The 17,236-nt window shown below is 38.1% G+C and overlaps 1 protein-coding gene across 1 annotated transcript in view; it reads left to right on the forward strand.

Moving 5' to 3' along the window:
- CR1 (complement C3b/C4b receptor 1 (Knops blood group)) overlaps nucleotides 1–17,236 on the forward strand; it is an 85,952-nt gene that overhangs the window by 47,489 nt on the left and 21,227 nt on the right. Inside the window, exons 22-31 of the mRNA XM_072948223.1 lie at nucleotides 786–962; nucleotides 1,056–1,158; nucleotides 2,407–2,492; nucleotides 4,253–4,471; nucleotides 5,367–5,546; nucleotides 5,660–5,669; nucleotides 5,909–5,955; nucleotides 6,036–6,138; nucleotides 7,343–7,428; nucleotides 9,200–9,427. Coding sequence (XP_072804324.1) covers nucleotides 786–962; nucleotides 1,056–1,158; nucleotides 2,407–2,492; nucleotides 4,253–4,471; nucleotides 5,367–5,546; nucleotides 5,660–5,669; nucleotides 5,909–5,955; nucleotides 6,036–6,138; nucleotides 7,343–7,428; nucleotides 9,200–9,427 — 1,239 coding nt within the window. The remainder of the gene's footprint in view (nucleotides 1–785; nucleotides 963–1,055; nucleotides 1,159–2,406; nucleotides 2,493–4,252; nucleotides 4,472–5,366; nucleotides 5,547–5,659; nucleotides 5,670–5,908; nucleotides 5,956–6,035; nucleotides 6,139–7,342; nucleotides 7,429–9,199; nucleotides 9,428–17,236) is intronic.

The following is a 17,236-nucleotide window of genomic DNA, read 5'->3' on the forward strand; positions in this document are numbered from 1 at the left end:
TTCAGATGAGTTCTGATGGTACCCGAGCACACACCCAAAGGACTATGAGTGGAGGCAGCCACTCCTTGAGTCACACACTCTCTAATAAATGTGCCCTCTCCTTACACAGACAGGCTTGTGTACTGGAATTTGTTCTTGATGACTTGTCCCGTCTTCTCATGCCACAATAGCTGGCTAATGGGTGGATGGGTAAATGCGGCTGACACCTAGGGACAGGGATGGAGCTTACAACCTTTCCACCCACCCACATCAGCCTCTTAAAACCACTGACAGAGCAGCTGGAGGACAAAAGGCCAGAGATACGAATAAGGATTGTTACTGCACTTTGATAATAGAGGTGCAAGAAAAGAGTTAAGGGGAAATCTTTTTAACAGATTTAGGCTCAGGCAACCTTCTCATGTCTGGGAAGATAAAGCTGTAACTTGGATGCCACTTCAGCACATAGGTGGGTGGGGTAGCAGCCCACCAATACTTTTTACTCTGTGCTGGATAGTCAGCAGTGGAAGAAGGGACCCCATGCCTATAAACTTAAGAATGTGTTTTAGGGCTGGTCGTGGGATAACTGGGTTCTAACCATCTACTCCTCACTATCTGTGAGGTTGTTGGCCATACCTCTTCCCTACTCTTAACTTCCACATGGAAGCAAGGGGGCTCTGGATTATCACTGGACTTCCTTTGTTATATCTGATCCTCTTTAATCATGAGCCTCTAACTCCTTGGAAAAGATGAAATTTAGGAAAAGATATTTCCTTATCACTGACAGGTACTTGACTCTTCTTTCCCAGTATGTCAGCCACCTCCCCAAATCCTGCATGGTCATCACAGCCCAAATGACAAGGATGACTTTTCCGCTGGGCAGGAAGTGTTCTACAGCTGTGAGCCCGGCTATGATCTCAGAGGGGCTGCTTCTCTGCGCTGTATGCCCCAGGGAGACTGGAGCCCAGCAGCCCCCACGTGTGCAGGTGCCTACATGCTCAGCCGCTCTGACAAATTTAGCTTTTGTTTTTATTGTCCATGTGCCAGTGTTATGTCTGTATGTTCTTCTTTTTCTCCAGTAAAATCATGTGCTGCCTTGTTGGACCAGCTCCCTAATGGCCGAGTGCTAGTTCCAGTTAATCTCCAGCTTGGGGCAAAAGTGTCCTTCGTTTGTGATGAGGGGTGAGTGTGAAGTTGCCTGATCTCCTGGACACTGAAATTGAGCTTTATTCAAAAAGGGAAGTTTTAGTGTGACTTAAAAAAGGGAAACATTCAGGGATGCTAAATTTGGGGAGTGTATATAGGAAAGAAATGTAATGAATAGGTAGAACCAATAATATATGAAGTTAAAACTGAGACATAAATTAAATAGCAGGTTCAAAGACCAATAAAACTACTAGTTATGAGTATATATTGATGATACATAAAGTGAAGAAATTATATTTTCCAAGCAGGAAAGCAAAATAAGAAATTTGAAGAGTTCCAGAATAAGTTTTATATATGACAATAAGCTTATTAAAATAACTAAAATCATTTAATACTTATTTCAGAAAAAAAATTAATCATCTAAAATGTATTTTGTAATAGGTGTGAAACTATATGAATAAGCGTTTTTTAATCCAATCATGTGTCACCTGGTTAGTAATGGGCCAAGGGCTCTGAACTGAGATCATGGTGGCTGATGTTAATGTTTTCAGTAAGATCATTAACTTGTTTATGTGAACCTCAGACTCCTTACACTGTGCACACCTCTCCCTGAGAAGTTCTAAAAAATGAGCAACAAAGCACCCGATCTCAAAATGTCCCACAGAGTCCTTGGTGGGAATGAGATACAAGCACCCAAGAAAATTTAGGAGCCATCAAGATCCAACATACATTGAGAGTTTTGGATGACTACCTGCCAAAGTCCTTTCCAATCTCCTTTTATTTTCCCTCTGGATGAGTCACGCTTCCATAGCCCAACATGCTGTTGTGAGCCTTCTGCATAAATGTCTCTTAAAAGCTGACACAAAAGAACAATCTTTATTCTCCTTCCAGTTAATCTCTGCTCTTCCAGTCCATACTGGGAGCTGTTTTACTTGCTATTCCAGCATCAGCACTGGAAGGCTGTTGCATTTTGATAGTGACTTTGAGCACATTTGTCACCTTTATCAGGGAATGACCAGGGAGAGATAGATTTCTCTGAGTCTGGGTCCTGGATGGAGGAGATGGCAGCCTTCTTCAGTTTAGCCTAGGACTACAGTATTATGTACCCAAGATACTGTGCTAAGGACATTCTCCTTCAGTGGAGGCCGTGACTTTCCCAGATTGATGTGGCCTCTAAGCCTCTGTCACCTACTGGCTACAGATCCTCCAAATGCTGAGATCTTGGCAAACAGGATGGCATTTTGGCTGAGAAACTCACCTATTCCCTACCATTTTCTTCCTTAGATTCCAGTTAAAAGGCAGTTCTGCTAGTTACTGTGTCTCGGTTGGAACGGAAAGCCTTTGGAACAGCAGTGCTCCTGTGTGTGAGCGTGAGTAGAGGGGCTGGCACCTCATGCCAATCTCTCCCTTTAATCTGTTTGAAAATTTGACCCATGGCCTCCCAAGATGTGGTTCTTCTATCTTCTAATCTGAATTATTGCTATCAGCAGCTTATTTTCATAGCGTTTCATTGTTAGTTAATTTGTCGTGATGCATTTTGTTGTGCATCGTGTGTTTTGGGAACCGTCTAATCAGTCTCTGTCATTTTGAATGTTACATTCTTTGTGATAAATCCTCTCATACTTTGCCTCTAGGTCAGTAGAGACTAGAGAATGTAAAACTTTGACAAATTTCATTTTTTCTTCATCCCTTCCATCTTTCCTTTTCTTTTTTGTGCCATCAAGGTGCAATCATTCTACAATCTTCTTACATATTTGCTAATATACAAATAAGACACATTCATTCCTTTAATCATTTATTGAGCAGATACTCTGTGCTTAACATTCTTCTAGGCACTGGTGTTATAGTAGTTAACAGGCTGAGTGTATTCCCTGTGCCCATGTTATTTATACTCAAGGGGGAGAAGGACAAAAGAAAACAAATTAAATAATGTGGAGATGATAGATCAGAGCAATGCAGGAATGAGGAGGATGTGAGAAGCAACATTAGATAGGTTGCATTTTAAGAGTGTTTAAACTCTCAAAACATGCATGTCAATAAATTATGCTGAAAGATTGAGAAATAACCTCTTTGAAACATGAATTTTCTATATGCAATGCCTTCACTGATTTCTCCTAAGCTAGCTGTTTGTCCATTCCTTAATAGAAGATAGGAATTTGCTTCATCTCTTGATCCTAAAGATTGGAATTTGTGAACATTCTTAAACAATCAAATTTTACTAAAAATGTTCATGTTGCTAGAAATCTGCTCAGTCATCAGATGGTGCTTTTTAATACTAAAACTTTACATAAACATAACATGTATAGATCCTTGCTACCTGAGAAACTCCACAGTCACTGAAGTAACATGACAAATGGCTGTCATAATGGTGTGCCTTTCACGTCAGTTGTTGATTGCACTCTTTCTCTTATTCTTCTCGACTCTTTCTAGTTTAAGTAGCTCCTTCCAAATCCCAAGCCTCATTAGAATCACCAGTTACAAGTGAGGAAATGACTCTCTTAAACCCCCAAGAAGAGCCCTGAAAAAAAGGAACAATTTGAAGCCTAACAGAAAGTAAAGGAAAAATAATAAATCATAAACAAATCTATGCATTTAAAAAAACAAAGCAGTGAATTATTTAGAGTTTTTACAATGAACCATATTTGTTTCAACTCATTGTGACAGCACTGTTGTCATACTCATGACTGATGATCAGTATTGATAAGCTATCAAGGAGAGATTTCATCTGTTTAAGGTGATTAATACACATGAAATTCTCTGTAGAAATATTTCCCGAGAATGTATGCACCTTGGAGGACAGACTTCATCTGTGCTCTTTGCCTGTCCTGAATCTTTCATACCAGTAGTAAAACCAAAACTTTTACTGCTTCATTAAAGGTGTCAAGTTCCTATTATCCAGAAAACTTAAAAATCTGAAAGATTCAGGATAAGCAAGTTCTTTTGTACTTTTTCATTAAAAAAATACCCTGAGCCTGAAATCTCATTTCATTTTGTCCATCTCATCAAAAGCCGAATATAAGCTGTTGTAGCCTTCGTGTCTTTAGGTAGCACCAACCTTAGCACCCTATGTCTGTAGTGTACCTCTGATGAGACTCTTCAGTGAAACTGAGAGCTTTTGCCTTCCTTCCAGAAATTTTGTGTCCAAGTCCTCCAGACATCCTTAACGGGAGACACACAGGAAACCCTCTGGAAGTCTTTCCTTTTGGAACAGAAGTGACTTACACGTGTGACTTGCACCCAGAGACGGGGGTGATCTTCAGCCTCACTGGGGAGAGCACCATCCGCTGCACCAGTGATGGTCACGGGAACGGGATTTGGAGCAGCTCTGCCCCTCGCTGTGAACTTCTTGGTCAGTGCTCACTGCCCCGCATTCCAAATGGTTTCAGAATATCTAAACCAGACTCCAAATTTTTGTCATTACAAAGTGCTGTTTATTTGTGCTTTTGAACCAATTAAATGCCAAATCATTAATAAAGTGTTTTAAGATATATGAACATGAATCAGCAAGTCTCTGATGCTCTTAGCTTCTAGAGGGCTGGTGAAAAGAGAGGGAGTCAGTGGGTGATGGCTCTAGTTCTAATCAGAATTAGAAAAAAACTTATTTTCAAAATGTAAGACTTGAAAGTAAATATCTGTCAACCTTAATATAAGTTATACTGTCTTTACAGGATTTGGAGAGAAGCAGAGGACAGGAGAACAAAACATACCAAAATAGCTTTTTTTATTTTTCATGTGCTGTGACATGTGGGGTTTTTTTTTGTTGTTGTTATTTTTAATTTTTTAAAAATTGAAGTATAGTCATTTCATAATATTGTGTTAATTCCTATTATACAACATAGTGATTCAATTATATGTATGTGTGTATGTGTGTGTGTGTGTGTGTGTGTGTGTGTGTGTATGGCTTTTGATATTCTGTTTCATTATAGGCTGTTATTTCATTTCATCAGTCTCATCAAAGGCCTAATGTATACTGTCATAGCCTTCAGGTTTTGAGGTAGCACCAACCACAGCACCTGCAGCATACTTCTGGTGAAAATACTCAGTGAAACTTAGAGCCTTTTCAGATAGTATAATCTCTAATGGGCACATGCTAGTGGAATTTCCCCTCCAAAGGTTACAAAGAAATTATCTTTCCAAAACTAACAGTTTCTTGTGATCAGACATCAAATCTAACAAGAAAAAGACAAGTATGGCATTGGGAATTTTTTTGTTCACTCTAATGTTCTTGAGTTTTTGGTCTCTAGGTCATTGTACCACCCCAGATCCTTTTGAGCTTGCCAAGTTGAAAATCCCCACCAATGAATCTGAGTTTCCCATTGGGACTTCTTTAAAGTATGAATGCCACCCTGAGTACCGCAGGTGCTCATTCTCTATCACGTGTCTAGCAAACCTCACGTGGTCCAGTGTCAAAGATGTCTGCAAATGTGAATAAACCCTGCCTTGGAGCAGTCCCACATTTATCAAAGTATCTGTAGGGTGTTCTTTTATTTTTCCCAATTTTAGAGATAAGATAAATGTGTTTGCTAAATATGTTCAGATAGGTGGACGTAAGAGTTGGTCTTGTAGGTCATCCCTAATTTTCTGCTAAAATGTTAATGTCATGAAAATGTTTCAGAGTATTTACAAGAAAAGTCCATTCTTTGTAGAGAAGTAAATAATGAATTACTCCAACTACCAGGAAAAAAATTGTCAGGGAGAGATAAACTGTTTGAATAACAAGGTAGGAAAAACAATTTTATACTGGTAAGATACAAGGCCACAAGTAACTTTAATATTTGAATAAGAGATTAGAGGTCCAAGGAGACTGGAACCCAGCAGCGTCTGGGTGTGCAAGTGCCTGTACTCTTGTCTGGTTTACAGATCAATCTCTTTGTCTCTTACTTGGACATCTCACTTATTTTTTTTTCCCCTAGTGAAATCTTGTGCTGACTTCTTGGACCAACTCCCTAATGGACATGTACTCCTTCCACCTAATTTCCAAATTGGGGCCAAAGTGACCTTCATTTGTGATGAAGGGTGAGTGTGACCTAGAGCAAATACTAGAGACACAATGCTGGAGAGTGACTTTCTTGGATTCAGGAATTAATCCAAAAAGAGAGGTTAACCTGTGGAAGTACCTGGGGAGACTATCTTCTAAGCAGTTTTGAAATGTGTCAAGACTCAGGGGAACCATTACTAGGAAATAAAGAAAATGGCACATGTAATTCAATGTCGAGTATGCACATAAATGTAGACACTGACCTTGAATCCACAGTTGGAACTTGAAGTAAACAGGAAGATAGTTGTTTGGAAGCAGAAAAATATACTTCTGTGGGAAATTTGCTAATAAAAAATTTGACATGTAGGACAAAAATGGTTTGCAATGTGATAAATCAGGCAAGGGTTGTTCTAGGAAAGTAAAAAACTAATCAATAGTGGAATTCATAGTAGTATATGGGTAAGTACTTTGAATCCAGTCATATTTTTTTGCATCAGGAGTGTCTGACATTGGGGTCCTGTTGGCCAATGTTATTGTCTCAGGTGACATTATTAGTTGTTTCTGTGGCTCTAGCACTCTTATTAGTGTACACTGTCTGTGGGAGGTAACAAGACTGGGCAATACAGCAGTTAATTTTAATAATTGCCAGGGAATCTTTGACTTTACAAAGTCTACCACCCAGAAATGGTCAGCAGATTTCAGAAGGACAACAGGATCCAATAATAATCCAGTCATTCCAGGGTGGCAGAGACTTGCATAAGCCTCTTTCTGGCCATTACAACTGCAGTGGCAAGAACAATGCCAGGTCTCTTTCCAGGTGTTCTCTGCTTTGCTCACCCAGATCAGGAGCTGTTCTTCCTCACGACCCACTAAGGAGGATAAGAGGGGTGTCAGGGGGCTGTCTGAGGGATGGGGTGTGAGTCTAGAGCGCAGGGGAGAGTCCAGCCCAGAGTTCAGGGATTTCTGGGGTGACACTGAGCTATGATGTCTGTTTGACTATTAAGTGTACAAGTTCTGAGTGCTGTGCTCATCACAGGGTACTGTGATTCTTTAGAATAACTTGGCTTCTAAATTTCTGCCAAATACTGAATTCAGGTCCCTAATGAACTGACTTTTAACTGGGCCTGAGCCTAAGAAGTAAATGATAGTTAGTCTGAAGTGAGAAAACTGAGCACGCATCAGAGAAGAGGTGAAGGAGAGACGGGAATTGCTTACCCATTTGCTACCCCCTTTTTTCCTTAGGTTTCGATTAAAAGGCAGCTCAACTAGTCACTGTGCCTTGGTTGGAGTGAAAAGCTTTTGGAACAGCACTGCTCCTGTGTGTGAACGTGAGTAGAAAGAATAACTCTGCAGCCTAGAAAGCTTCCCTTATTTTTTTTTTTTCAAGTGTGTTTCATGTGTCATGAAATCACTTATTGTCTGGTTCTTTATTTAACTAAATTATTGGCAAAAATAGTCCTTTGTTGGAAGAAGTTTTTAAAGGACTGGCAGGTCTTACACATCATGTGTTCATGTTTTAGTAATCTGTAAGTAATTAGTTTAATTCTGGTGTAGAATTTAGTGGGGAAGATGTAGGGAGATAGTAGATGACATAAAAGTTACAACAAAATTTACTTGTTCATTTATTTTTTCAGTTTTATCACCAGGGCAGAATCTCTCTTAAATGTTTATGTCCTTTAATCCCCTCACATACCTGAACTATTTATTCAGCTTGTTATTCACTCCATAGTATTTACTGAGGAAGGTTTCCCATGTGCCAGGACTTTGGCTGAGGGGAGAGTGTCGAGTAGGGAAGTCTTGTCCCTGTTCTGATGAAGTTCATTTTGTATTTGGAAAGGCAGAGAATGAACAAGGAAATAAATCTTTTAACAAATTATAAAATATAATATATAAATAATTTGTTAAAATGTGATGTGTTACAGAGAAAAGAAAACAGAGTTATATGATAAATTACTACAGTGCCGGAAGGTATGTCAGTATTTGAAATGATTAGGTAAAGTGCCATAAATTTCAATAAAACCCACTTAAAAAAAGATTCAGAAATTGATAATTACATTAAAGTGTTACATATACCAAAACAATACTGATTTATCCTACTCTGTTTACTAAAGCAAGGCTAGACTATTTTAAAATACCCTTTCTCTGATTTTTGGAAAATGTTCATTTTATTTTGGATTTTGTTTAAATGCTTACAAGAAATCTATTTGAACATTTTATGGGATTACAGTGGAACTTTATAAGAACATTAAATATGTATTAAACTCAGATATCCAGCAAGCTCAACCTTCTTGTGACATTAAAGCTGAAAATAAATATATAAGTAAACTTTGGAAAAACAAGAATCCAGGTATGAGAAGTCAACCGTTGTTTGATGTCTGGAGGCCCTCATTTTGTTAACACACACATTTCTGAAAAGCTCTGAAATCTCTTCCTAAGTTGGTTTAAAATTAAAAGCACCAAATCAGTTTTAGGGAGGGAACTGTCAGAAAAAGAAACATGGACAGAAAGAAATGAAAGCTGATAGTCTGAAATTAAAAAACAAAACAAGAAGAAAAAGTCTCTGTGGAGCCCTTTAATCTGGCTATAAAGAGCCCTCTGGGAATTATGTATTCTGATGACATTTTTATATATTTGGTATTGGTACTGATGATAAGGTCTTGACTCATCAAGAAACATTTACATCTGCTGTAAATGATGGTCCACTTTTAATAAGCTTCACCAAAATTTCCCTGGACCTTCAAATCTTTGAGGGCCAAACCTTGCCTATCATGTACCCCATAGTCAACTGAGGACTCTTTTGATGTCTGACATAACTTAGATAATAAAATGGCTACTGGAAAAACACTTAATTAATTAACTGCCAAGCTGATTAAAAACTTAGTTACCTGGAGGGAACTTTGGACTTTCATAATGAACTGTAATTTGTCTTACCTAAGTTAGTTCCTTCTCAGAGAGAGCCTTACATGTTTAAATTCTGTCCAACTTGGTTATGTTCTCATAAAAAAAACAGGATATCAATGCAACAGTCACAGGGCATAATTATTTTATAATTATTTTGATCAAAACTAATGGAATCTAAAACTTTTGTGTTCTTTCTAGAAATCTTTTGTCCAAATCCTCCGGCTATTCTTAACGGGAACCACACAGGAAAATCTCTGGAAGTCTTTCCTTTTGGAAAAGAAATAACTTACACATGTGTCTCTCACCAAGAGAGAGGAAAGACCTTCAGCCTCATTGGGGAGAGCACCATTCGCTGCACAAAAGACAATCAGGGGAATGGGGTTTGGAGTGGCCCTGCCCCTCTCTGCGAACATTCTGGTCCTGCTGGTCAGTGCACATTTCCCCACACCCTAGAAAGATTAACATACCTATGTGAAATGTCCATATTTCTATAGTGAAGTTATTTTTGCTTGTGAACATGGCTTTGTTATGAATATCAGAGACAGAATTGCCTACCAGATGAATAACAGATGGCTCCAGATGTGGCACACCATCCCCAGATTGTCGGTATTCTGATGACCCTTCCTTCTGGGGTGAGGAGTGTGGGATGGTGAGGAGAGGAGGGGGCAGAGAGTGCAGAGAATCAGTGAAGCCCAGATTTTATAGGGAATATTTTCAAAGCACTTAAATACCATAGAAAATAGTCTGTTTGCCATCTCTTTTACTAGTTGTCTTTATACTAGATGGATGGGTGTGCAGTGCAAGAAGCACATGTTGATGTCAGTAATTTACTTTAGAATTGACAATACTGTAGAAATACTAAGGAAAATCTGATGTGAGCACTCATCCTCCTTTGGTTACTCCTAAGAGTTCTGATCTAGCCTGTGAACACATTTTCTTGACCCTTCCTCTCACCTTTAGCCAAGGGAACTCAGGATGCTCTGGAGAAGTAGAGCATAAAGTTGTGCTCCTAACCTCTCTGTAAGCTCATTCCTTTCACGTAGTAGTCTGGCTTTAAATGGCAGTACCCGAGAATCAGGCTCATTTATGGCTGTGATAATCCACACAAGCTCCATCCTCTGTAAAGACAGACTGTATTTCTTCTAGGAAATTGGTCTTCCCACTGATCAGCAAACATTTAGTGCCTTGGGAACTTCCTGCCTTGAGTCTTCATGTGGTTCTAATAGACAAAGATGTTATTAGATGTATTGGCAGGTTCATACTTCTAAGTTTAACTAAATATCTTTTCTTGTGTTTTGGGTGAACTTGTTTTTAGCTTGTCCACATCCACCCAAGATTCACGATAGCCACCACATTGAAGGACATACATCTCCATATCTTCCTGGGATGACAGTCAAATACACTTGTGACCCAGACTACACATCAGTGGGAAAGGCCTTCTTTTTCTGTACACATCAGGGGGACCTGGAGCCCGTTTGATTGCTATGGCAAAGGTAGTTGGTATCCTTGTTTTTTAATGTATTTTTATTGAAGTATAGTCAGTTTACAGTGTGTTAATTTCTGGTGTACAGCATAACGCTTCAGTCATACATGAACATACATATATTCATTTTCGTATTCTTTTTCACCATAAGTTACTACAAGCTATTGAATATAGTTCCTGGTGCTATACAGTATGAGCTGGTTTCTCATCTACTTTATATATGTATGTATTTGTTATTATCTGCAAATCTTGAACTCTTAATTTATGCTTTCCCACCCCATCCACCCTGGTAACCATAAGTTTGTTTTCCATGTCTGAGAGTCTGTTTCTGTCTTGTAAATAAGTTCATTTGTCTTTTTTGTTGTTATTGTTTTTAGGTTCAACATATAAGTAATATCATATGGTATTTTTTCTTTCTCTTTCTGGCTTACATCACTTAGAATGACAATCTCCAGGTCCATCCACATTGCTGCAAATTGCACTATTTTATTATTTTTTATGGCTGAGTAGTATTCCATTGTGTAAATATAGCACATCTTCTTTATCCAGTCATCTGTCGATGGACATTTAGGTTGTTTCCATGTCTTAGCTATTGTAAATAGTGCTGCTATGAACATTGGGGTGCATGTATCTTTTCGAATTAAGGTTCCCTCTGGATATGTGCCCAGGAGTGGTATTGCTGGATTATATGATAAGTCTATTTTTAGTTTTTTGAGGAGTATCCGTACTGTCATCAATAGTGGCTGCACTAAACTACATTCCCACCAACAATGTAGAAGGGTACCCTTTTCTCCACATCCTCTCTAGCACTGATTGTTTGTGAACTTTTGAATAATTGCCATTCTGACTGGTGTGAGGCGATACCTCATTGCAGCTTTGATTTGCATTTCTCTGATAATTAGCTATATTGAGCATTTTCTCATATGCCTATTGGCCTTTTGTGTGTCTTCATTGGAGAATTCCTTGTTTAGTTCTTCTGCCCATTTTTGGATTGGGTTGTTTGGGTTTTTTTTAATTATTAAGTTGCATGAGTTGTTTATATATTCTGGAAATTAAACCCTTGTCAGTCTCACCTTTTGCAAATATTTTCTCCCATTCTGTAGGTTTTCTTATTTTATTTATTTATTTATTTATTTATTTATTTATTTATTTATTTATTTTGCTTATGGTTTCCTTTGCTGTGTAAAAGCTTATAAGTTTAATTAGTTCCCATTTGTTTAGTTTTGCCTTTATTTCTATTGCCTGGATAGACTGCCCTAAGAGAACATTGCTATGACATATGTCAGAGAATGTTTTGTCTGTGTTTTCTTCTAAGAGTTTTACAGTGTTTTGTCTTATGTTTAACTCTTTAAGCTATTTTGAGTTTATTTTTGTGTATTGTGTGAGGGAATATTTTAACTTCATTTATTTACATGCAGCTGTCCAATTTTCCCAACACCATTTGCTGAAGAGACTCTCTTTACTCCATTGTTTCTTTACTTTCCTTTTCTGATATTTCATTATTAGTGTAAAGAAATGCCACTGATTTCTGTATGTTAATCCTGTATCCTGCTACCTTCCAAATTCTTTTATCAGCTCTAGTAGTTTTATGTGTGGAGCCTTTAGGGTTTTATATATACAGTATAATGTCATCTGCATATAGTGACAGTTTTACCCTCTCTCTTCCAATTTGGATCCCATTTATTTCCTTTTGTTGTCTAATTGCAATGGTTGGACATCCAATACTATATTGAATAGAAGTGGTGAGAGTGAGCATCCTTGTCTTGTTCCAGATTTTAGTGGCAAGGCTTTCAACTTTTCACCATTGAGTATTATGCTGATTGTAGGTTTGTCATAAATAGCTTTTATTATGTTGAGATATGTTTCCTCTATACCCACTTTGGTAAGAGTTTTTATCATGAATGGATGTTGAATTTTGTTGAATGCTTTTTCTACATCTATTGAGATGATCATGTCTTCTTTGTCTTTTCTTTTGTTGATGTGACATATCACATTGGTTGATTTGCATATGTTGAATCATCCTTGTGACTCTGATGAATCCAACTTGTCCATGCTGTATGATCTTTTTTTATGTGTTGTTGGAGTTGATTTGCTAGTATTTTGTTGAGAATTTTTGCATCTATGTTCCCCAAAGATATTGACTTGCAATTTTCTTTTTTGATAGTGTTTGTCTGGTTTTGGTATTAAGGAGATGGTGGTTTCAGAGGATGACTTTGGGAGTGTTCCCTCCTCTTCAATCTTTTGGAAAAGTTTGAGAAGGACTGGTATGAGTTCTTCTTTGTATGTTTGGTAGAGTTCCCCAGTGAAGCCATCTGCTCCTGGACTTTTGTTTGCAGGGAGGTTTTTTTTTTTTTTTTTTTTTTTAGTTACAGATTTTATTTCACTTATAGTGATCAGTCTGTTCAAATTATCTGTTTCTTCTTGACTCAGTTTTGGTTGGCTGTATGTTTCTAGAAACTTGTCCATTTCTTCTAGGTTGTCCAATCTGTTGCTATATAATTGTTCATAGTCTCTCTCTTTTTTTTTAATATTTCTGCAGTATTGGTCATTATTTATTCTCTTTCATTTCTTATTTTGTTTATTTAGATCCTCTCTTTTTATTTGTAGTGAGCCTGGCCAGAGGTTTGTCAATTTTTACCCTTTCAAAGAACCAGCTCTTGATTTTATTGATCATCTCTATTTTTTAACCCCTATTTTTTATTTTCTAATCTTTATTATTTCCTTTAGGACTTTAGGTTTTGTTTGTTCTTCTTTTTCTAATTATTTTGGGTTGTAGGTTAGGATGTTTATCTGAGATTTTCCTTGTTTTCTGAAGAGGGCTTGTATCACTATGAACTTCCTTGTAAGGACTGCTTTTGCTTCCTCTTAGATTTTGTATTTTTTTAATTGTCATTTGTCTCAAGTTATTTTTTAATTTCCTTTTTGATTTCATCATTGACCCATTGATTTTTAGTAGCAGATTGTTTAGTCTCCATATAATCATTTTTTATTATTTATCTTTCTATGTTTGATTTCCAGTTTCATGTCATTGTGATCAGAAAAGATGCTTGAATTCATTTCTATCCTCTGAAACTTTTTGAGACTTGTTTTGTGTCCTAGTATGTGACCTGTCATACAGAATGTTCCACATTCACTTGAAAAGAATGTGTATTCTGGGTTTGGATTTTTGTTTGTTTTTGATGTATTGTCTTGAAAATATCAATTAAGTCTAACAGTTGTATTATGTCAATTAAGATCTATATTGCCTTATTGATTTTCTTTCTGGAAGATCTGTCATTGATGTCAGTGGGGTGTTAAAGTATCCTACTATTGTATTCTCTTCATTTTTTTCCCTTTATATCTGTTAGTATTTGTTCTATGTATGTAGGTGCTCCTATATTGGGTGCATAGATGTTAACAAGTATAATATCCTCATCTTGTATTGCTCCTTTGATCATTATATTGTGTCCTTTTTCATCTTTCGTTATGGCTTTTGTTTTAAAGTCTATTTGTGTGATATGAATATTGCTACCCCTGCTTTCTTGTCATTTCTGTTTGTATGAAATATCTTTTTCCATCCCTTCACTTTCAATCTATTTGTGTCCTTCACCTTAAGGTGGGTTTCTTGTAGGCAGCATATTGCAGGCTCTTGTTTCATTATCCAATCTGCTACCCTGTGTCTTTTGATTGGAGCATTTAGTCCATTGACGTTTAAGGTAATTATTGACAGATATGTATTCATTGCCATTTTAAACCTTATTTGTCAGTTCATTTTGTATTTCTTTTTTGTTCTAATCTTTGTCTTTTTGTTTTTCCTTTTTGATTTGGCAGTTTTCTTTTGTATTATGCTTGTGTGCTCTCTCTCTCTCTTTTATTTTTTTTTTGTGGTCTTTGTAATTATTTCTATGTTTTTGATTTGTCTCAGTTATGTTAACCTATTACTATATCAACTTTATTTAGACTGCTAGTCATGTAGGCTCAAACACATTCTTTTAAAAAAGTCTACATCTTCTTACTCCCCTTCCCCACTTTTTTGATTTTGAAGTTATCTTTTACATATTCAAGTTTATTCTCTTGCTGTTCATTGTACTTATCATCACATTTCCATTTGTGATTTTCTCTTTCCTATAAACTCTTTTTTCTTTTCTATTTAGAGAAGGTCTTTCAATATTTGTTTTGTTATAGGTTTAGTTTTACCATATTCTTTTAGTTTTATCTTGTTTGAGAAATTTTTTCTATCTCTCCTTCTACTCTAAATGATAATATTGCTGGGTAGAGTATCCTAGATTATTACTCCCTTTCAGAACTTTGAATGTATCTTGCCACCTCCTTCTGGCTTGCAACATTCCTGTAGAGAAATCAGCTGAAAGACTTACGGGATATCTCTTGTAACTAACTCTTTGCTTTTCTCTTGCTCCCTTTAGAATCCTCTCTTTATCTTTAAATTTTGCCATTTTAAATTAGAATATGCCTTGGTGTAGGTCTGTTTGGATTCATCTTGTTTGAAACTCTTTAGACTTCTTGTACCTGGATATCTATTTCCTTCTTTAGGTTTGAGAAAATTTCAGCCATAATTTCTCCAAATACATTTTTGATCCCTCTTTCTCTTTTTTCTCATTCTGAGATCCCTATTATGTATAGATTGGCACACCTTGTATTATCCTATAGATTTTATATATTGCTTTCACTCTTTTTCATTTGTCTTTGTCTGCTGTTCTGATTGGATAATTTCCATAATTCTATCTTCCAGGTGACTTATTTTTTCTTCTGCATCATTCAGTTTGCTATTTATTGCTTTAGCTCAGCTTTTATCTTAGTAAATGAGTTTCCTAATTTTAATTGGCTCTACTTTATTGTTTCTAGTTCCTTTTACAGTAATCTGCACTTCTATCAATAGCTTTTCTTAATTCCTCCTGTATTTTTATCATCCCCTTTTTGAATTTAGGATCTAGTAGACTGTAGAGGTCTGTTTCATTGTTTGTCCTTTCAGGGAAATTCTCTTGATCTTTTATTTGATCCTGCTTCTTCACTTAACTTATATTTACCTGACTCTATGAGTTTAAGAGATACAGGTATCTACTGAGGTCTTGAAAGGCTGTTTTCATGTGGGAACATCCTTGTGTGGCCATTGTGAGTCTAATATTTTTGGTGCAAAGGCTGTTTTTAATGTGGATGTCTGACACATCTTTTCTCAGCACATACTGGTTGTTATCCCCTTGATGGGGATTATGATTGGCATTGTGGTAATCAGAGCCTGCACTTGATGTTGAGCAGTGCTTCCTCTTTGCTCTGTGGTTGTCCTAGCCCTGTTGGGGGCAGGGTCTGCTCCCCAGGTTTTGGAGTAGATGCCCCAGGTCTGTTTCTGAGCTGCGATTTGAGGTAGGTGGACTGGAGCACTTCCAGTGGGAGAGGAGCCACTGAGTGTTCCTCTGTAGGGGCTGTCAGTTGTGACGTGCCTTCTGTGGTGTCACCTGTCACCCATTATGTGGACTCACAAAGTACACTCTTGTTGACACTGCCTTCAGCCCCACCTCAACCATGGGAAAGCAGGCAGTCAGCCAGTGTGTCCCTCAGGCACTGTGCTCACAAAACCACCAGCTCAGATCCACTGAACTCAGATACCAGGACTGCTGTAGTCACACACCTGGACCCATCATGGGAGCTCTGGAGTGAGTCAAGACCCTGGCCCGACCTCCACATTCAGGTGCTGGCAAAGCCCACAGCCACTAACACTGGATCTGTCCCAGCCATGAGAACATAAGTAATGTGCTCAATTGTCCCACATGTGTGAACCTTACTAAGTCACTGGTTGTGAGTAAATCCATGGATTGCACAGGCACTGGGACAAAGCTCAGATTCCAGCCCTGCTTCCAGAGTCATGCAGCCCCCAGGGATCTATTCAAATTTCAGCCCCATCTCTTTGTATGAGCAACCCACTGGCATTTGTACATTCCCAGAGCTCACAGGGGTGGAGCTGCAACTGCTGTGACCAAAATGGCTGCTATGTTAAGGCCCCACCTCTCCCTTTCCATGTATGCTAAAAATGGGGCTTTTATAGCTCACCCAGGCTCCATCCTGTGAACACCCCTGGTTGCTGTCTGGATCACACTCCAGACCCTTCAGGTTGCCTGCACACAGCCAATACCAGTCCTCTCCCTGGGTCTGTGCACTGGAGCTTGAGTTTTAGCTCCCAGTCCCCACACAGCAACAGACATGAATGTTGGCCTGGGGAAGGCAGCAAGGTGAGACGGACCCTCTGTGCTGGTGTCTCTCTGTTCTGCCTGCTGTAAGCTGATTGCTGCACTCTCCTCTGAGCCTCTGAAGCTCCCTTTCTGTCCCAGCTGCTCTCCCAGCCAGTGAACAAAGTTCCCAGGGTGAGGGAAACTTTCCTCTTTCACAATTCCCTCCCAGTGATGCAGATCATGCCTAATTTTTTCTCTCTCTCTCTTTTGCTTTATCTGGTTATGTGGCAATATTTCTTGCAATTTTGGTTGTATGAGATCTTCTGTCAGCATTCAGTAGTATCTCACAGTAATATACTGTGAGAATTGTTCCACATGTTGATGTATTTTTGGTGTATTTGTAGGAGGAGGTGAGTTCCATGTCCTTCTACTCCACCATCTTGATCTCCTCTTGTTATCTTTTTGATATTAGCCATTCTGATATGTGTGAGGGGATATCTCATTGCAGTTTATTTGGGATCAGCAGAGAATTGCAATGTGGGGTCTGCAACCATGGTGAGCCATATGCAAGTCCTCACACAGCAAGAGAAG

Source organism: Vicugna pacos, chromosome 23 (genome assembly GCF_048564905.1).
Source record: "Vicugna pacos chromosome 23, VicPac4, whole genome shotgun sequence".
NCBI lineage: Eukaryota > Metazoa > Chordata > Mammalia > Artiodactyla > Camelidae > Vicugna > Vicugna pacos.